At 50.2% G+C, this 23,940-nt stretch overlaps 1 protein-coding gene across 2 annotated transcripts in view; it reads left to right on the top strand.

The window, feature by feature from the left end:
- SAMD4A (sterile alpha motif domain containing 4A) overlaps positions 1-23,940 on the top strand; it is a 237,014-nt gene that overhangs the window by 184,344 nt on the left and 28,730 nt on the right. For both annotated transcript variants that reach the window (XM_060261834.1, XM_060261835.1), the window contains 4 exons: positions 2,622-2,731; positions 5,146-5,232; positions 13,032-13,326; positions 20,292-20,377. In XM_060261834.1, the coding sequence (XP_060117817.1) occupies positions 2,622-2,731; positions 5,146-5,232; positions 13,032-13,326; positions 20,292-20,377 (578 nt within the window). The remainder of the gene's footprint in view (positions 1-2,621; positions 2,732-5,145; positions 5,233-13,031; positions 13,327-20,291; positions 20,378-23,940) is intronic.

Below are 23,940 nucleotides of genomic sequence, written 5' to 3' on the forward strand. Positions count from 1 at the left end.
CTAAGACTTAATCATTATCAAAAATTGTCCAATGTCCTTTTACTTTCCACTCTTTTTCTACATATCTTCTGAACTTTTCCCACTCCATCTTAAAACTTCTAAAATCATAGTCTCTTAAAATTCTTGTTAATATGTCCATTTCACTCCATGTCATAACTTTTACAATCCAATCCCATTTCTCTGGTATTTTTTCTTGCTTCCACAACTGCGCATATAATGTCCTAGCAGCTGAAAGCAAGTACCAAATTATAGTTCTATCTTCTTTTGGAAATTTTTCCATTTGTAATTCAAAAAGAAAAGTCACTGCAATTTTCTTAAATTCATATCCCAAGTTCCTAGAATCTTGTGCTTTCTTTCTTACCTCCCCCGCCCCGCCAAATACGTGCTTCTGGGTGCCATTGTCCAAACCCCCTGTGAGAATTTTGTTGAGCTCTAAGATTGGACACACTTTCTAATACTAATAACCAAAACATAAGAACATATGAAGCTGCCTTATACTGAATCAGACCTTTGGTCCATCAAAGTCAGTATTGTCTTCTCATAAGAGAAGCCATGTTGGATCAGGCCAATGGCCCATCCAGAACAACACTCTGTGTCACACAGTGGCCATTATATGTGTGTGTGCGTGTGTATACACACACATACACACACACAGATATATATATACACACACACACACACATACTGTGGCTAATAGCCACTGATGGACCTTTGCTCCATATTTTTATTCAATCCCCTCTTAAAGCTGGCTATGCTTGTAGCTGCCACCACCTTCTGTGGCAGTGAATTCCACATGTTAATCACCTTTTGGATGAAGAAGTACTTCCTTTTATCCGTTCTAACCTGACTGCTCAGCAATTTCATTGAATGCCCACAAGTTCTTGTATTGTGAGAAAGGGAGAAAAGGACTTCTTTCTCTACTTTCTCTATCCCATGCATAATCTTATAAACCTCTATCATGTCACCCTGCAGTCGACGTTTCTCCAAACTAAAGAGCCCCAAGCGTTTTAACCTTTCTTCATAGGGAAAGTGTTCCAAACCTTTAATCATTCTAGTAGCCCTTTTCTGGACGTTTTCCAGTGCTATAATATCCTTTTTGAGGTGCGGTAACCAGAATTGTACACAGTATTCCAAATGAGACCGCACCATCGATTTATACAGGGGCATTATGATACTGGCTGATTTGTTTTCAGTTCCCTTCCTAATAAAACATATAAAGCAGAGAGATAGAAATCTTCCTTGTGCCACTATGGCCACACAGGAGAAAGTCATTTAAAAGTATGACGGAAGTAAGGTTTTATGATGACGAGTAGAATTCAAGAAGCATTTTAAAGTTGATGCCGAGCTGATCTAATTTGTCAGAGGCATGTGGCATATGCAAATGAGTTGTGCTAATGAGCTCCAGCACCTCTTTTTCTACGAGATGACCCCTGCCGATCGAATAAGAAGATGAAGATTTGCAGATTTATACTCCGCCCTTCTCTCTGAATCTCAGAGTCTCAGAGCAGCCTACAATCTCCTGTATCTTCTCCCCCCACAACAGACACCCTGTGAGGTGGGTGGGGCTGGAGAGGGCTCTCACAGCAGCTGCCCTTTCAAGGACAACCTCTGCCAGGGCTATGGCTGACCCAAGGCCATGCTAGCAGGTGCAAGTGGAGGAGTGGGGAATCAAACTCGGTTCTCCCAGATAAGAGTCCACACACTTAACCACTACACCAAACTGGCTATCTCAAATAGGCCATACCAGTGAGTTGCTGACAAAGCCGGCTCACCCACTAGGCAAACTAGGCAGTTGCCTAGGGCACCAGAAGGTGGGGGGCACAGAATTATAATAATAATAATAATAATCATAATAATAAAAAAATTATTTATATCCCGCCCTCCCCGCCGAAGCAGGCTCAGGGCAGCTAACAACATCCAATTCAAATTGGGCTCCCCCCCCCAGTGCCCATGGCAAACATCTAGTTTGCCTGCCTCTCTCTTTCCCTGCCACCGCCCTCCTCCCTCCCTCCCTTCACAGCGCTGGAAGGCAGCGCTCCACCCACCCCCCGGCCGAGCCAAGGCTGGTCCTTACCAGCTTCAGTGCGGCTGGCACGGCTTCTAATCCTTTGAAGGGCCTGCAAGAGGAGAGTTTGCTCCCCCTCACTTCGGGTTCCAGGGAGGAGGGGGAGGGAACTGTCCTCCCACGGGCCCTTCAAAGGATTAGAAGCCGTGCCGGCCGCATTGAAGAAGAAGATATTGGATTTATATCCCGCCCTCCACTCAGAGTCTCAGAGACACTCACAATCTCCTTTACCTTCCTCTCCCACAACAGACACCCTGTGAGGTGGGTGGGGCTGAGAGGACTCAGTAAGGAAGCTGGTAAGGACCAGTCTCGGCTCGGCGGGGAGGGGACGACGGAGCGCAGCGCAACGGGAGGAAGGGTGGGGAGGTAAGGATCAGCTCCAGCCGGGGGGGATGACGTGAACGGTAGGAGGGCGGCCGCGGCAGAGGAAGGGTGGCCGTGAGGGGGGTGGCGGCTGGGGCATCACACGCCCACAGACCAGCGCTGGTTGAGGATACTCTGCATGCGTGGCAGCTCAGCTGTACCTGATTGTTTAAATTTGCCTTTTCTCTTGCAGATGTTCCTGCCTGGCTGAAGAGTCTCCGCCTCCACAAGTACGCCGCCCTTTTCTCCCAGATGACGTATGACGAAATGATGGCCCTGACCGAGTGTCAGCTGGAGGCACAAGTAAGTCTCAGATGAGCTAAGGAGAAAATCCCCCCTGGCTCACAGCCGGTCAAGGGGCTCAGCAGTAGAGCCTCTCCTCAGCCTGCAGAAGGTCGCAGGTTCAATCCCCCGGCATCTCCCGTTAACCGAACCAGGTAGCAGACAAGACTGACCCTGATGTACTGAAGGATTTGATTCAGTATAAGGCAGCGTCACGTGTTCATGGCCTGAAACAGAAACCTGGTCACTTGAAGATATTCTGCCTACCACTTACAGGTGGCCGTGCTTTTATAGACACTCAAATGTGACGATGCTGACTACCAAACCATCAGAGTGTTGAACTGGATGGGCCATTGGCCTGATCCAGCATGGCTTCTCTTATGTTCTTAAGTGTGACACAGATTGTTGGACTGGATGGGCCATTGGCCTGACCCGACATGGCTTCTCTTATGTTCTTATGTGTGACACAGAGTGTTGGACTGGATGGGCCATTGGCCTGATCCAACATGGCTTCTCTTATGTTCTTATGTGACACAGAGTGTTGGACTGGATGGGCCATTGGCCTGACCCGACATGGCTTCTCTTATGTTCTTATGTGTGACACAGAGTGTTGGACTGGATGGGCCATTGGCCTGACCTGACATGGCTTCTCTTATGTTCTTAAGTGTGACACAGAGTGTTGGACTGGATGGGCCATTGGCCTGACCCGACATGGCTTCTCTTATGTTCTTATGTGTGACACAGAGTGTTGGACTGGATGGGCCATTGGCCTGATCCAACATGGCTTCTCTTATGTTCTTATGTGTGACACAGAGTGTTGGATTGGATGGGCCATTGGCCTGACCCGACATGGCTTCTCTTATGTTCTTATGTGTGACACAGAGTGTTGGACTGGATGGGCCATTGGCCTGACCCGACATGGCTTCTCTTATGTTCTTATGTGTGACACAGAGTGTTGGACTGGATGGGCCATTGGCCTGATCCAACATGGCTTCTCTTATGTTCTTATGTGTGACACAGAGTGTTGGATTGGATGGGCCATTGGCCTGACCCGACATGGCTTCTCTTATGTTCTTATGTGTGACACAGAGTGTTGGATTGGATGGGCCATTGGCCTGATCCAACATGGCTTCTCTTATGTTCTTATGTGTGGCACAGAGTGTTGGATTGGATGGGCCATTGGCCTGACCCGACATGGTTTCTCTTATGTTCTTATGTGTGACACAGAGTGTTGGACTGGATGGGCCATTGGCCTGATCCAACATGGCTTCTCTTATGTTCTTATGTGTGACACAGAGTGTTGGATTGGATGGGCCATTGGCCTGACCCGACATGGCTTCTCTTATGTTCTTATGTGTGACACAGAGTGTTGGATTGGATGGGCCATTGGCCTGATCCAACATGGCTTCTCTTATGTTCTTATGTGTGGCACAGAGTGTTGGATTGGATGGGCCATTGGCCTGACCCGACATGGTTTCTCTTATGTTCTTATGTGTGACACAGAGTGTTGGACTGGATGGGCCATTGGCCTGATCCAACATGGCTTCTCTTATGTTCTTATGTGTGACACAGAGTGTTGGATTGGATGGGCCATTGGCCTGACCCGACATGGCTTCTCTTATGTTCTTAAGTGTGACACAGAGTGTTGGACTGGATGGGCCATTGGCCTGACCCGACATGGCTTCTCTTATGTTATTATATGTGACACAGAGTTTTGGACTGGATGGGCCATTGGCCTGACCCGACATGGCTTCTCTTATGTTCTTAAGCGTGACACAGAGTGTTGCACTGGATGGGCCATTGGCCTGACCCGACATGGCTTCTCTTATGTTCTTATGTGTGACAGAGAGTGTTGGACTGGATGAGCCATTGGCCTGATCCAACAGGGCTTCTCTTATGTTCTTATGTGACACAGAGGGTTGGACTGGATGGGCCATTGGCCTGATCCAACAGGGCTTCTCTTATGTGACCCAGAGTGTTGGACTGGATGGGCCATTGTCTGATCCAACATGGCTTCTCTTATGTTCTTATGTGACACAGAGTGTTGGACTGGATGGGCCATTGGCCTGATCCAACATGGCTTCTCTGATGTTCTTATGTGACACAGAGTGTTGGACTGGATGGCCCATTGGCCTGATCCAACATTGCTTCTCTTACGTTCTTATGTGACACAGATTGTTGGACTGGATGGATCATGGCCTGATCCAACATGGCTTCTCTTACGTTCTTATGAATCCTGTTCTGGTGGGAAAGGTTGAAGTCCACTGGGTTAGATGAACTGGTTAATTTTTTTGAATTTGATCGCTAAGAATTGCTGCCCTGTCAGACATTTCTCATTTTCTTTGGCTCTGCCTTGTCGCTACGCCCCTGTGGTGGAAAGCAGTGCGTGTTTTTTCGCACGCGTCCTAACGTTGTATTTTGTGTTGCTATTGCAGAACGTTACCAAAGGCGCACGGCACAAAATTGTGATCAGCATCCAGAAGCTAAAAGAGAGGCAGAACCTTCTCAAGTCCTTGGAAAGGGTAAGACAACTCAGCTTGTCCCTGAAAACATACAAGACGTTTGCGACTTCAGTTATGTGCCTTGGTAGTTGGGGCACTTTTCGGTTTCCAGGTCTCTTTGCGCAAAGGGTTGACTTAAAAGTCGTAACTTTTGTCTCTAGGGTTGCCAGTCCCCAGGTGGGAGCAGGGGATCCCCCGTTTGGAGGCCCTTCCCCCACTTCAGGGGAAAGCGGGGGGAGGGGAGGGAAATGTCTGCTTGGAACTCTATTATTCCCTGTGGAGACTTATTCCCATAGGAAATAATGGAGAATTGATCCACGAGTATTTGGAGCTGTTGGGGCTGTTTTTTTGAGGTAGAGGCACCAAATTTTCAACATAGCATCCAGCACCTCTCCCCAAAATACCCTCCAAGTTTCAAAAGGATTGGACTAGGGGGTCCAATTCTATGAGCCCCAAAAGAAGGTGCCCCTATCCTTCATTATTTCCTATGGAAGGAAGGCATTTTAAAAGGTGTCAGTCCCTTTAAAGGTGATGGCCAGAACTCTCTTTGGAGTTCAGTTGTGCTTGTCACACCCTTGCTCCTGGCTCCACCCCGAAGTCTGGCTCCACCCCCAAAGTCCCCAGATATTTCTTGAATTGGACTTGGCGACCCTATTTGTTTCCATCTTTCATGCCTGTACAGCGATTGGCTGAGGTCCTCTGATGTCATACCAGGTTCTTTGTCTGTAGGGAAGAAGTCACCGAGATGGGCCAGGAGGAAATGTGGAAAATGAGGAGTGCAGAGGAAGGAACGAGGGGAAGTGGAAGCAGGAGAGGGGGATCTAGAAAAGAAGGCAATACTAGCCCTTGTTAAGGCCAAAAAGTGGGATATAAATGTTGTAGAATAAAATAAAACTATATCAAGCCAGTTGACTCTCAAATTGGCTGGAGAGTGGTCCGTTTTGCACCAGGTGCAAGGTGGCAAGTCAGAATCCCACTGGAGGTAATAACGCTGTAATCGACCCCTCTCGCAGTTGCTGTCAGCTCTCGAAGGCCGAGGCATGACTTGTTTGGAGAGCCAGTTTGGTGTAGTGGTTAAGTGTGCGGACTCTTATCTGGGAGAACCGGGTTTGATTCCCCACTCCTCCACTTGCAGCTGCTGGAATGGCCTTGGGTCAGCCATAGCTCTGGCACTGGTTGTCCTTGAAAGGGCAGTTGCTGTGAGAGCCCTCTTAGCCCCGCCCACCTCACAGGGTTTGATTCCCCACTCCTCCGCTTGCGGCTGCTGGAATGGCCTTGGGTCAGCCATAGCTCTGGCAGAGGTTGTCCTTGAAAGGGCAGCCGCTGTGAGAGCCCTCTCCAGCCCCACCCACCTCACAGGGTGTCTGTTGTGGGGGAGGAAGGGAAAGGAGACTGTGAGCCGCTCTGAGACTCTTCAGAGTGGAGGGCGGGATATAAATCCAATATCTTCATCTACCTCACAGGGTGTCTGTCGTGGGGGAGGAAGGGAAAGGAGATTGTGAGCCGCTCTGCGACTCTTTGGAGAGGAGGGCGGGATATAAATCCAATATCTTCTTCTTCTTCTTCTTCTTCTTCTTGTTTGCTTTGCGGATGTCATTTCTGGACAATGGCTGAGTCTCCATTTGTCTTCACCCTGCTTCTCCTCCCCGTCCCATTTGAGATAATTGCATTGATTCAGCTGTCAGAAATATGCAAAAGGAGTGAGAATTCGGCTGTTTCGTACCCTGCGAAATAGAAAATCACAGCTCCGGGGTTAGCTGTCAGCAACGGGTGTCTACAGGAGCCTTGCCGTGACTGCAAAGTCAGTGTAAAGTCAGCTCGGGTGGTGCGCGGCACAACTGCAGAAGCAGGTATTCTGTGTCTGTTTGCAGAGTCAGAGTCGAGGTCACATTCCCTGGCCCCAGAGAGGCCGACAAACTGCAAAATTAAATATATATCGATTTGCTGAGAAAAAATACTATTTTGTCTTTTACCCGGCAATCTAATAGAGTTGACAAGAAGGGAACAAAACCTTCGGTGCAAGCGCGGCGTGCAGTCTCGGAACGTTCTGTAGCTATCGATGACGAAAGCGCTGGCTTTCTGTAACGGTGTCTGCTTGCCGTCAGTTTGGTGACGGAGCTGTTACGGAACGCTCACAAACACTCCCAACTGGCTCGGAAGTTTGAAAAGATAAAACTCTTGTCGGCCAAAGTGTTAGGCTGAATGTGACAAGTGGAGGTGGGTGAGCATATGGGCAAAGCTTTTTTGTTTTGTTTTGTAGCAGGAACTCCTTTGCATATTAGGCCACACACCCCTGATGTAGCCAATTATCTAAGAGCTTACAGGGCTCTTCTTACAGGGCCTACTGGAAGCTCCAGGAGGATTGGCTACATCGGGGGGGGGGGGATGAAGCCTAGTATGCAAAGGAATTCCTGCTACAAAAGAAAAGCCCTGCGTTTGGGAATAATGTGTAAATTGCATGGATGGGGATAACTCGTCCGCTGGAAGAGCTAATGACCAGGTTGGAGGCCTCCAAAGCCAGCTGGAATTCACTATCACAGGAGGTGGTGGCAGCTACAAACATAGATGGCTTTAAGAGGGGATTGGATCAACATCTGGAGCAGAGGTCGATCAGAGGCTATTGTTGGAACACTCTGTCTGAGGCAAGTGATGCTCTGTATTCTTGGTGCTTGGGAGGGACAACAGTGTGAGGGCTTCTAGTGTCCTGGCCCCACTGATGAACCTCCTGATGGCACCTGGGTTTTGGGCACTGTGTTACCCAGAGTGTTGGATTGGATGGGCCATTGGCCTGATCCAACATGGCTTCTTTTATGTTCTTATGTCTGGGGCAGTGATGCTCTGGATTCTTGGTGCTTGCGGGGAGGCACAGTGGGAGGGCTTCTAGTGTCCTGGCCCGACTGATGGACCTCCTTATGGGACCTAGGTTTTTTGGCCACTGTTTGACCCAGAGTGTTGAACTGGATGGGCCACTGGCCTGATCCAACATGGCTTCTCTTATGTTCTTCTGTGACACAGAGTGTTGAACTGGATGGGCCACTGGCCTGTTCCAACATGGCTTCTCTTATGTTTTTATGTCTGGGGCAGTGATGCTCTATATTCTTGGGGGGGGGGGAGAAGAGAACAGTGGGAGGGCTTCTGGAGTTCTGGCCCTGCTGGTGGACCTCCTGAGGGCACCTGGGTTCTGGCCTCTGTGTGACCCAGAGTGTTGGACTGGATGGGCCATTGGCTTGATCCAGCTTGGCTTCTCTTATGTTCTTATGGTGGAAGTGATCTGGCCATCTCTCCCACTCTCAATGCCCGTTGGCTCGTAAACTGTTTGACGGTTTTTCAAGAGTGTGAACCCGCCAGCTGACGCCGCAGTCTAGCAGGAGGCTGTTCCTATCATTTTACTGTTTTATGTCCTTGTTTTATTCATTAGGAATATTGTTATTCTGCCTCTCCGAAAACCTTGCCTGAGGCTGCTGTTATTATTATTTTAAAAAGAGCAAGAGTCCAGGAGCAAATTAAGATACCAAAATGGGCGTTTGAGAGAGAACCTGGCTGGAAGTTTCAGTTGACTTACGAGGAAGCTGCAGGAGCAGCGGAACGCAATCAAAGCCGGGGTTTGCGTGAAGGCTAGAATTTAAGGCTAGAATTTTTCCTTCAGAAGTCAACAAGCAACGGAGGGACTCCTGTGGAACTTTATTATTGAGTCTTAGTACTCAGTTTGGAAAACTCAGAGACTGTGTGGGGTCCTCCCTGGAATATTGTTTGGAGACTTTCGTTTGTTTTCTATTTATACTGTATGAATGCATGCCCACAGCTGTAGGCTGTTCATTTCACGTCAATAGAATTTTGTATACACTCGTCAAGAGGGTTTGTTTTTGCACGACTTTTTGCACAATGACAATAGCAGGCATGATTGGATTAGAGGCGATATGCAGAGGGGTAGCAGGCATGGAGAGAACAGCTTTGGTAATGAGACAGGAAACCTAGGTCTCAATTCGGTCCAGGGGGAAATGCGTTGTCCTGAGCTTCATGATCCGTTGCAGTTCAGCGATCTCTCTTTCTAATCTCCCTTTGAAATTCCTTTGGAAGAGAACTGCTGCTCGTGGGTCAGCGAATGAATGCCCTGGAAGGTTAAAATGTCCCCCCACTGGATTTTGAATGTCGTGGTTTCGGTTGTTGTTGTTGTTCTGGTACCTGAAGGGCCATGGTCCTCAGATTCTCAAGAAAGCAAAACAAGGTCTCCGTGATCTTTAAGTTACAGACTGTGGATATTTCAGTTGGATATTAGGAGACCCAGGGCTTTTTTTGTAGCAAGAACTCCTTTGCATATTAGGCCATGCTCTCCTGATGTAGCCAATCCTCCTGGAGCTTCCAGTAGGCCCTGTACTGAGAGCCCTGCAAGGAATTCTAGCAGGACCTCCTTTGCATATTAGGCCACACACCCCTAATGTAGCCAATCCTGCTGGAGCTTCCAGTAGGCCCTGTACTGAGAGCCCTGTAAGGAATTCTAGCAGGACCTCCTTTGCATATTAGGCCCCACCCCCCTGATGTAGCCAATCCTCCTGGAGCTTCCAGTAGGCCCTGTACTGAGAGCCCTGTAAGGAATTCTAGCAGGACCTCCTTTGCATATTAGGCCACACCCCCTGATGTAGCCAATCCTCCTGGAGCTTCCAGTAGGCCCTGTACTGAGAGCCCTGTAAGGAATTCTAGCAGGACCTCCTTTGCATATTAGGCCCCACCCCCCTGATGTAGCCAATCCTCCTGGAGCTTCCAGTAGGCCCTGTACTGAGAGCCCTGTAAGGAATTCTAGCAGGACCTCCTTTGCATATTAGGCCACACCCCACTGATGTAGCCAATCCTCCTGGAGCTTCCAGTAGGCCCTGTACTGAGAGCCCTGTAAGGAATTCTAGCAGGACCTCCTTTGCATATTAGGCCACACCCCCTGATGTAGCCAATCCTCCTGGAGCTTCCAGTAGGCCCTGTACTGAGAGCCCTGTAAGGAATTCTAGCAGGACCTCCTTTGCATATTAGGCCACACCCCACTGATTTAGCCAATCCTCCTGGAGCTTCCAGTAGGCCCTGTACTGAGAGCCCTGTAAGGAATTCTAGCAGGACCTCCTTTGCATATTAGGCCACACCCCCTGATGTAGCCAATCCTCCTGGAGCTTCCAGTAGGCCCTGTACTGAGAGCCCTGCAAGGAATTCTAGCAGGACCTCCTTTGCATATTAGGCCACACCTCCCTGATGCAGCCAGTCCTCCTGGAGCTTCCAGTAGGCCCTGTACTGAGAGCCCTGGAAGGAATTCTAGCAGGACCTCCTTTGCATATTAGACCACACCCCCCTGATGTAGCCAATCCTCCTGGAGCTTCCAGTAGGCCCTGTACTGAGAGCCCTGCAAGGAATTCTAGCAGGACCTCCTTTGCATATTAGGCCACACCTCCCTGATGCAGCCAGTCCTCCTGGAGCTTCCAGTAGGCCCTGTACTGAGAGCCCTGGAAGGAATTCTAGCAGGACCTCCTTTGCATATTAGGCCACACTCTCCTGATGTAGCCAATCCTTCAAGAGCTTACATAAGGTCGCCAGTTGGCCCCTCACCCCACGCCCTGCTGCTGTCCTGACTTCGCTGAAGCTTCCCGAGGCTCGAGAAGCCTTGGCGAAGTTGGGAGGCGTTGTAGCGAGCGCGCTCAGACCCCAGCTCTAAGCCTGCCCGCTGCCCTTCCAGACTTTGCTGAGGCTCAGGAGGCCTCGACAAAGTCGGGGGGGGGGGGCGGGGTGGCAGCGAGCATGCTCAGTCCGGCTCTAAGCACACCCCCTTCTTTGCTGAGCCTCAGCAAAGTCAGGGGGGCGTGGCGGCGAGCATGCTCAGAGCCCGGTTCTAAGCGCGCCTGCTACCACTCCAGACTTTGCCGAGGCCTCCCAAGGCTCGGGAGGCCTTGGCAAAGTCAGGAGGGCGACAGTGACATCATTGTGACGTCATCAGCGCACGCACACTTTTGCGCATGCAAAAATATCGATGAGGGGCGGAGGAGTGGGGTTAAGCCTAGGGCCGCAGGCACCCCTAGCGGCATGCCTGGACAGGAAAGACCTCTGCCTGAGACCCTGGAGCGCTTTGCCGATCTGAGTAGACAGTCCCGACTTTGATGGACCAAGGCTCTGATTGAAATTAAATCAGAAGAGTTTCCAGCCCGACGTTAGGAAGAACTTCCTGACAGTCAGAGCGGTTCCTCAGTGGAACAGGCTTCCTCGGGAGGTGGTGGGCTCTCCTTCCTTGGAGGTTTTTTAACAGAGGCTAGATGGCCACCTGACAGCAATGAACATCCTGTGAATTTAGGGGAGGTGTTTGTGAGTTTAGAGCGGTCCCTCAGTGGAACAGGCTTCCTTCTTGGGAGGTGGTGGGCTCTCCTTCCTTGGAGGTTTTGAAACAGAGGCTAGATGGCCATCTGACAGCAATGAGGATCCTGTGAATTTAGGGCGAGGTATTTGTGAGTTTAGAGCGGTTCCTCAGTGGAATAGGCTTCCTCCTGGGGAGGTGGTGGGCTCTCCTTCCTTGGAGGTTTTTAAACAGAGGCTAGAGGGCCATCTGACAGCGATGAAGATCCTGTGAAGTTAGGGGGAGGTGTTTGTGAGTTTAGAGCAGTTCCTCAGTGGAATAGGCTTCCTCGGGAGGTGGTGGGTTCTCCTTCCTTGGAGGTTTTTTAACAGAGGCTAGATGGCCATCTGACGCCAATGCTGATCCTGTGAACTTAGGGAAGAGGTATTTGTCAATTTTCTGCGTTGTGCAGGGGGTTGGACTCGATGACCCTAAGGGTCCCTTCCAACTCTGTGATTCAATAGAAGGCAGCTCCCTGTTTGAGGTCTTCAGGAGAGGCTCAGACAGCCCTTTGTTGGCAGCAGTCTAGCTTTGGCTTTCTGGTGTTGAGCCAGAGAGCTGAAGTGCATAGCCTCTAAGGACCTTTTCCAAGACTAGGAGCCTTTGGTCATGCCACACAGCTGGGCCTAGCAGGGCCTTCTACTGGCTGCCACAATTCTGGTACGGGTCTGTATGGAAGGGCCCAGAGCACCCAACCATCCCTGTATCCTCCTTATTCATAGATACCTCCTAATTGTGACCAAGGAGACGTGAGGACCCAAGGAGTATAGCAACAACAGTTTATTTACAGTGCTCAAATAATAAGTTGGAGACAAAGATTTAGTGCTAAAGGGGATATGAGAACAGTAAAGGTGGGTGCAAAGAAACAAAAGCCCTGATGTGTTTAGCTATGCAGTCCCTACTCTACTAACCAACACTCAGCCCTTGCCTTGAATGAGGGACCTTTCCCCTGCTACAAACCCTCCAGGCTACAGCCTGCCTCCAGCTCAGCCTTCCAGGAAAAGAACACCCCCTGCCTGGGCTTGGCCCTTTTATGTTCTCCTCCCGGGCCCCACCCCTCTCTGAGCCAGTTTCCCTACTCTAATAACCAACACTCACCCCTTACCTTGGATGAGGGATCTTTCCCCTGCTACAAGCTCTCCAGGCTACAGGCTGCTTCTAGCTCAGCCTTCCAGGAAAAGAACACCCCTGCCTAGACTTGGCCCTTTTATGTTCTCCTCCCAGGCCCCACCCCTATCTGGGCCAGTTTCCCTCCAAAAACCTTGCCACCCAATCCGAGGGACAGATGGGATCCTGGGAAATGTAGGCTCCTTTGTAACTCCTAGGCAGGCTTCTCTGGGGCCTGCAGGCCTCACTAAGCCCAGGATCATGACAGGTCGGCACAAACAAACTCAGGGACAGGATGACGAATGTTGTAGGTTTCGAGGTGGTACTAACAGCCTCGTCTTTGCCCGGCCTCCAGGACATCCTCGAAGGAGGCAACCTGCGCGTCCCCCTGCAGGAGCTTCACCAGATGATCCTCACGCCGATCAAAGCCTACTCCTCATGCAACTCCACGGCGGACGAGCATGGCCGGGAATCCGAGCCCCGACACCCGGCCTCTCTGATCAGCTCGGAGGGCCAAGGGTCGGACTGCAAGGACGCCGCCTCAGGGGGGATGCAGCATCACCACTTGCCGGGCTGCGAGGGAGAATCCGGAGGGGCCCCTTTGCCGGAAGGCGACATCCCGGGACAGTTTACAAAGGTGATGGGGAAAGGTGGGTAGCCGTTTTGTTTCCTCTACTGCTGCTCTTGTCATTGGTCGACACTACTGAATTTGGGGGGTTCTCAGCTGGGTTAGCGTGGATTCAGATACGGGAATTGAACTGAGTTGACATGGTCAGCTTAAACCCTAGTCGTCCATATAGGAGCCTCTTTGAATGGTTGGGTCTTGTTTGCTTTGTCTTTGCCTTTATTCTGTATCTCCTAATAGAAGAGCTTTGGCTCAGTGGAAGGGCTTCTGCTTGGCATGCAGAAGGTCCCAGGTTCAATCCCCAGCATCCCCAGTTGAAAAGGACCAGGTGGGAGGTGATGGGAAAGACCTCAGCTTGAGACTATGAAGAGTCATGAAGTGGGGCTGTAGCTCAGTGGCAGAGCATCTGGTTGGCATGTAGAAGGTCCCAGGTTCAATCCCCGGCATCTCTAGTTGAAAAGGACCAGGCAGGAGGTGATGGGAAAGACGTCAGCCTGAGACTGTGAAGAGTCATGCAATGGGGCTGTGGCTCAGTGGTAGAGCATCTGCTTGGCATGCAGAAGGTCCCAGGTTCAATCCCCGGCATCGCCAGTTGAGAAGGACCAGGTGGGAGGTGATGGGAAAGACGTCAGCCTGAGACTGTGAAGAGTCATGAAATGGGACTGTGGCTCAGTGGAAGAGCATTTGCTTGGCATGCAGAAGGTCCCGGGTTCAATCCCCAGCATCTCCAGTTGAAAAGGACCAGGCGGGAGGTGATGGGAAAGACCTCTTGCCTGAGACCGCGAAGAGTCATGCAATGGGGCTGTAGCGCAGTGGTAGAGCATCTGCTTGGTATGCAGAAGGTCCCAGGTTCAATCCCCGGCATCTCCAGTTGAAAAGGACCAGGCGGGAGGTGATGGGAAAGACCTCAGCCTGAGACTGTGAAGAGTCATGAAATGGTGCTGTGGCTCAGTGGTAGAGCATCTGCTTGGCATGCAGAAGGTCCCAGGTTCAATCCCCGGCATCTCCAGTTGAAAAGGACCAGGTAGGAGGTGATGCGAAAGACTGCAGATCTGCAGTCTCAGTAGACTATAGTGACATTAAGGGACCAAGAATCTGAGTTACTAGAAGGCATCTTCATGTGTTCAGTTGTTCAGGTGGCTTGGCCAAAGAGCCATTCTCAAGGTTCGGCTTGCTGTGCACTTACTGTCCCCATTGGTTCGGAGAGAGTAAATTCAGTAGCAGCAGCAGACCACAGAGAATGATTAAAATGTGCACTGACAGAGGACGGAGTGATGGCCACAGGAATAAAGAGCTTTAGAAGGGGATCAGAAAGATTCATGGAGGAGAGGCCTGTCAGCATCTATTGGTCATGGTGGCTGAGGGGAACCTCCATATTCAAAGGCACTAAGCCTCTGAATCCCAGAGCCAGGAGGCAACCTCAGGGGAAGACCTCGGCCTCTCTGCCCGGTTGTTGTCCCTCCAGAGGAACTGGCTGGCCACTGTGTGAGACAGGAGGCTGGAATAGATAGACACTGGCTGGTCTGATCCTGCTGGGCTCTTCTGATGTTCTTATGAAGGCCTCAGCCTCCATGCCCTGTGGTTGACCCTCCAGAGGAACTGGCTGGCCACTGTGTGAGACAGGAGGCTGGACTAGATGGACCCTCACTGGTCTGATCCAGCGAGGCTTATGTTCTAACGAAGGCCTCGGCTTCTCTGCGTTGTTGTTTGCTCTCCAAGGGAACTGGTTAGCCAATAGGTCAGCCCTCCAGAAGAACCAGTGTGGCCACTGTGTGAGACAGGATGCTGGACTAGATGGACCCTCACTGGTCTGATCCAGCAGGGCTCTTCTGATGTTCTTAGGAAGGCCTCAGCCTCTCTGCCGTTGGCACAGCAGAGGAACTGATTGGCCACTGTGTGAGACAGGAGGCTGGACTAGGTGGACCACTGGTCTGATCCAGCGAGGCTTATGTTCTAATGAAGGCCTCGGCCTTTCTGCCTTGTTGTTTGCTCTCCGGGGGAACTGGTTAGCCAATAGGTCAGCCCTCCAGAAGAAGAAGAAGATATTGGATTTATATCCGGCCCTCCACTCCGAAGAGTCTCCTTTCCCTTCCTCCCCCACAACAGACACCCTGTGAGGTGGGTGGGGCTGGAGAGGGCTCTCACAGCAGCTGCCCTTTCAAGGACAACCCCTGCCAGAGCTACGGCTGACCCAAGGCCATTCCAGCAGGTGCGAGTGGAGGAGTGGGGAATCAAACCCGGTTCTCCCAGATAAGAGACCGCACACTTAACCACTACACCAAACTGGCTCTCCACGAAGAACCAGTATGTCCACTGTGTGAGACAGGATGCTGGACTAGATGGACCACTGGTCTGATCCAGCAGGGCTCTTCTGATGTTCTTAGAAAGGTCTCAGCCTCTCTGCCCTGTTTTTGTCACTCCAGATTGGCCACTGTGTGAGACAGGAGGCTGGACTAGATGGACCACTGGTCTGATCCAGCAGGGCTCTTCTGATGTTCTTAGGAAGGTCTCAGCCTCTCTGCCCTGTTTTTGTCACTCCAGATTGGCCACTGTGTGAGACAGGAGGCTGGACTAGATGGCCCACTGGTCTGATCCAGCGAGGCGTATGTTCTTTTTTTTTCTTTTCTTTTCTTTTTCAGATTTCAAAAAGTTTTATTGGTTTCATAAAGGAACAGGGATGGGAAATGGGAAAAAAAAAAAGACACAATACATTCCGGTATTATTTTGCATAGGAATGCTTTCAAAAAACCTAATTCTACAATATTTTCTTTACATAAATTGTCCCCTATTATTTTGTCTCAACTGCACAGAATCCATTTTCAAATTTTATAGTATAAACCTTTTGTTAAAACTGTCTAGTAATTTTAACAATTCCAGTAAGGATAAATTTTATAATATAATATGAAGTACAGGGGGGGCGGGGGGGGGGGGGAAGAAGAAAAAATAAGTTCACATCAGCGAATCTTAAGAGTCTTGGTTATCTAACCAGGCATAGAATTTCATCCAATATTTTCTTGCTTCTTCTTTCAATTTCCCAGCTAAGAGGCTTATGTTCTTATGAAGGCCTTGGCCTCTCTGCCCTGTTGTTGGCCCTCCAGAGGAACTGGTTGGTCACTGTGTGAGACAGGAGGCTGGACTAGATGGACCACTGGTTTGATCCAGCAGGGCTCCTCTGATGTTCTTATGAAGGCCTCGGCCTCTCTGCCCTGTTGTTGGCCCTCCAGAGGAACTGGTTGGCCACTGGGTGAGACAGGATGCTGGACTAGATGGACCACTGGTCTGATCCAGCAGGGCTCTTCTGATGGTCTTTTGAAGGCCTCGGCCTCTCTGCCCTGTTGTTGGCCCTCCAGAGGAACTGGTTGGCCACTGGGTGAGACAGGATGCTGGACTAGATGGACCCTCACTGGTCTGATCCAGCAGGTCTCTTCTGATGTTCTAATGAAGGCCTCAGCCTCTCTGCCCTGTTATTGGCCCTCCAGAGGAACTGGGTGGCCACTGTGTGAGACAGGAGGCTGGACTAGATTGACCCTCACTGTTCTGATCCAGCAGGGCTCCTCTGATGTTCTTATGAAGGCCTCAGCCTCTCTGCCCTGTTGTTGGCCCTCCAGAGGAACTGGGTGGCCACTGTGTGAGACAAGAGGCTGGACTAGATTGACCCTCACTGTTCTGATCCAGCAGGGCTCCTCTGATGTTCTTATGAAGGCCTCAGCCTCTCTGCCCTGTTGTTGGCCCTCCAGAGGAACTGGGTGGCCACTGTGTGAGACAGGAGGCTGGACTAGATGGACCCTCACTGGTCTGATCCAGCAGGGCTCCTCTGATGTTCTTATGAAGGCCTCAGCCTCTCTGCCCTGTTGTTGGCCCTCCAGAGGAACTGGTTGGTCACTGTGTGAGACAGGAGACTGGACTGGATTGACACTCACTGTTCTGATCCAGCAGGGCTCTTCTGTTGTTCTTATGAAGGCCTCGGCCTCTCTGCCCTGTTGTTGGTTCTCCGGGGAGCTGGCCAGCCATTGTGTGAGGCAGGAAGCTGGACTGGATGTGCCACTGGTCTGAACCAGCAGTGCTTCTGTTATTATGTTCATCAATCCATTTGAAGTCATTTGACCTTCCCAGTCGAGGCTTCCTTTCCCACCAGCTAGTTCAGATCTGCAGCTCGGTAGTCAAAATCCATTAAAAAAAAATGGTTCGATTGGAGTCCTGTAGCCCATTGGAGACAGACAAGATATTCAGCCTATAAGCTTCCAAGAGCCAAGGCTCTCTTCGTCAGATATCGTTGACTCTTGGAACCTTATACCCTAAAAATCTTCTTTTCGGATACGTAAAACCAGGCTTTTTATATAGCGAGAACTACTTTGCATATTAGGCCATGCCCCTCCCCGATGTAGCCAATCCTCCGAGAGCTTTCAGGGCTCTTCTTACAGGGCCTGCTGGGAGCTCTTGTAGGATTAGCTGCATCAGGGGGTGTGGCCTAATATGCAAAGGAGTTCCTGCTACAAAAAAAGCCCTGCATAAAATGGCATTCAGAAAGGGCCCAAGCATCTCCAGGCGAAGGGGCTGTGGAGAACCCTTCCCAGCCACTCTGCTGGGCAGCTCATGTGAAGCTGCCACTGACCTATCGAGATCAGTATTGTCTGCTCTGGCGGGTAGCAGCTCTCCAGGGTTTCAGGCTGAGACACATCAAGTTCATAGACCGGGGGTAGCCAAACTTGCTTAATGTGAGAACCGCATGGAGTAATTGTCAGATGTTTGAGAGCCGCAAGACATGAACGTCAGATGTTGGAAGGGAGGGAGGGAAGAAATAGATGGGGCGGGGGAGAGGTGGAAAGAAAGCAACATGAAATGTAAATGCATTCTCCATTGCACTCGGAGAAGTGATTTAAAGAGAGAAATGCCTTCTCTAAGCTGGCTGATGGGGCGGTGGGGGCTTTGAGAGACGGAAGGAAGGAAGGAAGGAAATAGAAATAGATCAGGAGAGGTGGAAAGAAAGCAACATTAAATGTAAATGCATTCTCCATTGCACTTGGAGAAATGATTTGAAGAGAGAAATGCCTTCTCTAAGCTGGCTGATGGGGCAGTGGGGGCTTTGAGAGCCGGAAGGAAGGAAGGAAATAAAAATAGATCAGGAGAGGTGGAAAGAAAGCAACATTAAATGTAAATGCATTCTCCATTGCACTCGGAGAAGTGATTTAAAGAGAGAAATGCCTTCTCTAAGCTGGCTGATGGGGCGGTGGGGGCTTTGAGAGCCGGAAGGAAGGAAGGAAATAGAAATAGATGAGGAGGGGGAGAGGTGGAAAGAAAGCAACATTAAATGTAAATGCATTCTCCATTGCACTCGAAGAAGTGATTTAAAGAGAGAAATACCTTCTCTAAGCTGGCTGATGGGGCGGTGGGGGCTTTGAGACCCGGAAGGAAGGAAGGAAATAGAAATAGATGAGGAGGGGGAGAGGTGGAAAGAAAGCAACATTAAATTTAAATGCATTCTCCATTGCACTTGGAGAAATGATTTGAAGAGAGAAATGCCTTCTCTAAGCTGGCTGATGGGGCGGTGGGGGCTTTGAGAGCCGGAAGGAAGGAAGGAAGGAAATAGAAATAGATGAGGAGGGGGAGAGGTGGAAAGAAAGCATCATTTAATGTAAATGCATTCTCCATTGCACTTGGAGAAATGATTTAAAGAGAGAAATGCCTTCTCTAAGCTGGCTGATGGGGCAGTGGGGGCTTTGAGAGCCGGAAGGAAGGAAGGAAATAAAAATAGATCAGGAGAGGTGGAAAGAAAGCAACATTAAATGTAAATGCATTCTCCATTGCACTCGGAGAAGTGATTTAAAGAGAGAAATGCCTTCTCTAAGCTGGCTGATGGGGCAGTGGGGGCTTTGAGAGCCGGAAGGAAGGAAGGAAATAAAAATAGATCAGGAGAGGTGGAAAGAAAGCAACATTAAATGTAAATGCATTCTCCATTGCACTCGGAGAAGTGATTTAAAGAGAGAAATGCCTTCTCTAAGCTGGCTGATGGGGCGGTGGGGGCTTTGAGAGCCGGAAGGAAGGAAGGAAATAGAAATAGATGAGGAGGGGGAGAGGTGGAAAGAAAGCATCATTTAATGTAAATGCATTCTCCATTGCACTCGAAGAAGTGATTTAAAGAGAGAAATACCTTCTCTAAGCTGGCTGATGGGGCGGTGGGGGCTTTGAGAGCCGGAAGGAAGGAAGGAAATAGAAATAGATGAGGAGGGGGAGAGGTGGAAAGAAAGCATCATTTAATGTAAATGCATTCTCCATTGCACTTGGAGAAATGATTTAAAGAGAGAAATGCCTTCTCCAAGCCAGCTGACGGGGCAGTGGGGGCTTCGAGAGCCACATGGGGCTCCTGAGCCACAGTTTGGCTGCCACCGTCATTGTCTACTCTGACTGGCAGCAGACCTCCAGAGTTTCAGGGCGTCACCCACTCCCTGAGTTGGGGATTGAACCCAGGACCTTCTGCGTGCAAAGCAGATGCTCTACTCCTGAGCCGGAGATACACCCGAAACGGCAAATAGCTGGGCTGTGTGTAAAGCAGCTTCCTGCGTTCCGGCCTGCCCCCTTGTGGCCGACTTGGCGGCTCCGAGGCTCCGCGCCTGACCCATTCCGGCGGCTTTTCCCATATCGGAGAGGGCAAGGCGAGAGGCCTCTCTCAGCTGCTTCTTTTTATAAATAGACTTAAATGGAGTTATTCCAGATTGGCGTTGCGGCGCGCGCGAGAGCAAAATATGGAGCTAAACGCAGAGAGGCATGAATGGAATGCGGGGTTTGTGTGTGCGCGCGCTCTCTAGAGGGTTGCTCCATTCATAGTCATACTCGTCTTCGTGTCACGCCGCGTGGGGCCGGAGGAATTGTTGTTTGAGTCCATTCTTAAAACGAAAGGGTCAAGCCAATGCCGATTTCCCCAGTGAATAAACTGCTCCTTCCGTTTCTCTCTCCTCCCTCCTCTTTTAAATTTTTTTCCCCCTTTTTTTGCAGTGTGTACCCAGCTCCTCGTCTCCAGACCGGATGAGGAGAACATAAGCTCCTATTTACAGCTCATAGACAAATGCCTAATTCATGAGGTGAGTAACTTAAGGGCAGATCTTTGCAAAAGTTGTGCTCTGCTCGTCTTCCTCTGTACTGCTTAAAAACCAGAGGCACAGTTTTAACGTGCATAAATGTACCAGGGTTGTTTTATTTTTTAGGGACGGGGGGGGGGGGGTGTACACATATGAATGTATATGAACATATGAAGCTGCCTTATACTGAATCAGACCCTGGGTCCATCAAAGTCAGTATTGTCCACTCAGACTGGCAGCGGCTCTCCAGGGCCTCAAGCGGAGGTTTTTCACACCTATTTGCCTGGACCCTTTTTAGTTGGAGATGCTGGGGATTGAACGTCTCCCTCTGTACTGTTCTGCACACAAATAGTTAGGAGCCCCATGGCACAGGGTACTAAACTGCAGTCCAAGCTCTGCTCACAACCTGTTCGATTGGTGAGCTGCAGTCCAAGCTCTACACACGCAACCTGAGTTTGATCCCAGCAGAAGCTGGATTCGGGTAGCCAGCTCCAGGTTGACTCAGCCTTCCATCCTTCCGAGGTCGGTAAAAGGAGTACCCAGCTTGCTGGGGGTAAAGAGCTGAATGCCTTCTCCAAGTCGCCCGACGGGGTGGCAGAGGCTTCGAGAGCCACACAAGAGACGACTGGGGAAGGCAACGGCAAACCACTCCATAAAAAGTCTGCTGTGAAAACGTCATGATGTGACGTCACCCCATCAGGGGTGTGTGGCCTAATATGTAAAGGAGTTCCTGCTACAAAAAAAGCCCTGCATGCACACAAATAAGCTAACAAGACTCGCTCGTTTGTCGTGACTCGTTGCATTTTAGGGTCCCTGTCTCCTAACAAACCCTCAGCCATCAGGCCCTGCCTTGCTCCTTTCCTCCCCTTCCCCGGTAGCTAGTGATCTTGAATGAATAAATTGCATTGCCTTCTTTTTAAAAAGGAGGCTGTATTAAGCAGGCTCCTTGCCCAATGCTGCTTTCCCCCTCCTACGCACACCCTTGGACAGCAGCCCCATCCTTGCTTGCTGCTTGGATTCCCCCAGCCTCTTTGATGGCTCTTCTGAGCCTCTCGCAGTTGCTTGGCAACCGAGGGACACGCTCCCTGATTGCTCCCCGGCTGCCCCCAAAACTTGCCCAAGGTTTCTTGTTCCGCTTCACAGCGTGCCCCTTTGTGTCTTTTGCATATTGCTGTCCTATTGCCTAGATCTGAGAATCTGGCACTATAATATAGCTAAGATCAGAGAATCTGGCACTATCATATAGCCAAGATCAGAGAATCTGGCACTATCATATAGTGAAGATCAGAAAATCTGGTATTATCATATAGCCAAGATCAGAGAATCTGGCACTATAATATAGATAAGATAAGAGAATCTGACACCATTATATAGTTAAGATCAGAGAATCTGGCACTACCATATCTCAGAGAATCTGGCACAATTATATAGCTAAGATCAGAGAATCTGGCACTATCCTACAGCAAAGATCAGAGTATCCAGTGCTTTCCTGCAGCCAAGATCTGAAAATCTGGTGCTGTTATAGCCAACATCAGAGAATCCGGTGCTAGTATGTTTCCTGCCAGGGGTCATTTCATAGAAGAAGAGGTGTGGGAGCTCATTAGCACACCTGATTTGCATATGCCATACACCCCTGACATCACCCAGAAGGTGTATTGAATTATATCAGCTCAGATACAAAGAAAAGCCCTGCTAATAATTATCCTAAGACAGTGCACATAGTACAGTCAGGAGATCCTAAAATTGGCAGCCAGAAGTTCAGGAAAGACAAAGGGGAATACTTGAGTAAAAGAGAGATCAGTAGTTTTAAAGGGGGTTAGGCAGATTCATAGGCTAAAGGGAATCTCAGTCTTCAGTAAGGTCTTCACCTCTATAGCATGTTTGTCAGCACTGCTGGTTGGGCACTGTGTGAGACAGGATGCTGGACTAGATGGACCCCTGCTCTGATTCAGCAGGGCTCTTCTTGGATTCTTCTGAAGGCCTCAGCCTCTACGTCCTGCATTGGCCCTCCAGAGGAACGGATTGGCCCCTGCGTGAGACAGGATGCAGGACTAGATGGACCACTGGTCTGATCCAGCAGGGCTCTCCTGATGTTCTAATGAAGGCCTTAGCCTCTCTGTCCTGTTGTTGACCCCCTAGAGGAACTGACTGGCCACTGTGTGGAACAGGATGCAGGACTAGATGGACCACTGGTCTGATCCAGCAGGGCTCTTCTTGGGTTCTTCTGAAGGCTTCAGCCTCTACGTCCTGTGTGGAGAAACGCCATCTTAGTTAATGCTGGTGCTTGGTTGGGAGGGAACATGAAACTGCTAGGCAGGTTTTGTGGCCTAGCCTTACCTTCACTCCCCCCCTCCCTTCCGGAGTTAAACCATCAACTCTAAGGGGAAAGCCTCCTAGAGGGGCAGGAAGTTCTTTTGTTTTATTGGAGTGAGGCGGGAAAAGTTCAGTTCTCGGCTGGCCCTCGAGGAGAGAGGTGGTCAGTCTGTGCACTCTTGCCTGTGGGAGAGGCCTTCTCAAGAGGGAGAGGACTCTAGGCAGTCAGACCAAGTAAGTCATCCACAAGGCAGGGCAAGTTTAGACCAGGGACGGGAGGATGTGTTTAAATCCACCTTTTATTTGTCATTCTGGTTGCTGTTCGGGTGCTGTGCTAAACTTTTACATGCAACTGCTTTTGTTTTTCTTTTCTTTTCTTTTCTGTTCTGTTCTTTTCTTTTTCTCTTCTAATTAAATATTTTTACTGTTTTGAATGCTGGCAGTCAAACTTTGTACCACATAGATCCCCAACCGCTTTAGACCACGCTTTATGAAGGGGGCCCCAGGGAAAGGGGGAAGGCCTGTGGTTGGATAAGGTGCCAATCCTCCAGGGGTTCCCCAAAGAAGTGCTGTGAGCTCTGTGATACCCAAGTACAGGGTGGCAGAGGACCTTGAGGCCTGGCCTCAGAGCTGGAGAGGGGGATTGGGAGTCCTATTCCTCTCAGTCCGAACCCCTAGACTGAGCAGGTGGTGGCAGCAAGCCCAAGTGGCCGGAGGAGAAATAGCTTCCTCCAAAAAGGGGAACGGGGTCTGGTAGGCAAATCAGGGCCGTTCCGTCACATCCTGCATTGGCCCTCTGGAGGAACGGATTGGCCCCTGCATGAGACAGGATGCAGGACTAGATGGACCACTGGTCTGATCCAGTAGGGCTCTTCTGATGTTCTAATGAAGGCCTCGGCCTCTCTGCCCTGCTGTTGGCCCTCCAGAGGAACTGGTTGGCATCTGTGTGAGACAGAATGCTGGACTAGATGGACCCTCACTGGTCTGATCCAGCAGGGCTTTTCTGATGTTCTTATGAAGGCTTCGGCCTCTCTGCCCTGTTGTTGGTCCTCCAGAGGAACTGGCTGGCCACTGTGTGAGGCAGGAGGCTGACTAGATGGACCCTCACTGGTCTGATCCAACAAGGCTCTTCTGATGTTCTTCTCAGGGGAAGGCCTTGGCCTCTCTGCCCTGTTGTTGGCTTGGCCACTGTGTAAGACAGGAGGCTGGACTAGATGGACCACTGGTCTTATCCAGCAGGGCTCTTCTAATGT

Source organism: Heteronotia binoei, chromosome 21 (assembly GCF_032191835.1).
Source record: "Heteronotia binoei isolate CCM8104 ecotype False Entrance Well chromosome 21, APGP_CSIRO_Hbin_v1, whole genome shotgun sequence".
In the NCBI taxonomy this organism is placed as follows: Eukaryota; Metazoa; Chordata; class Lepidosauria; order Squamata; family Gekkonidae; genus Heteronotia; species Heteronotia binoei.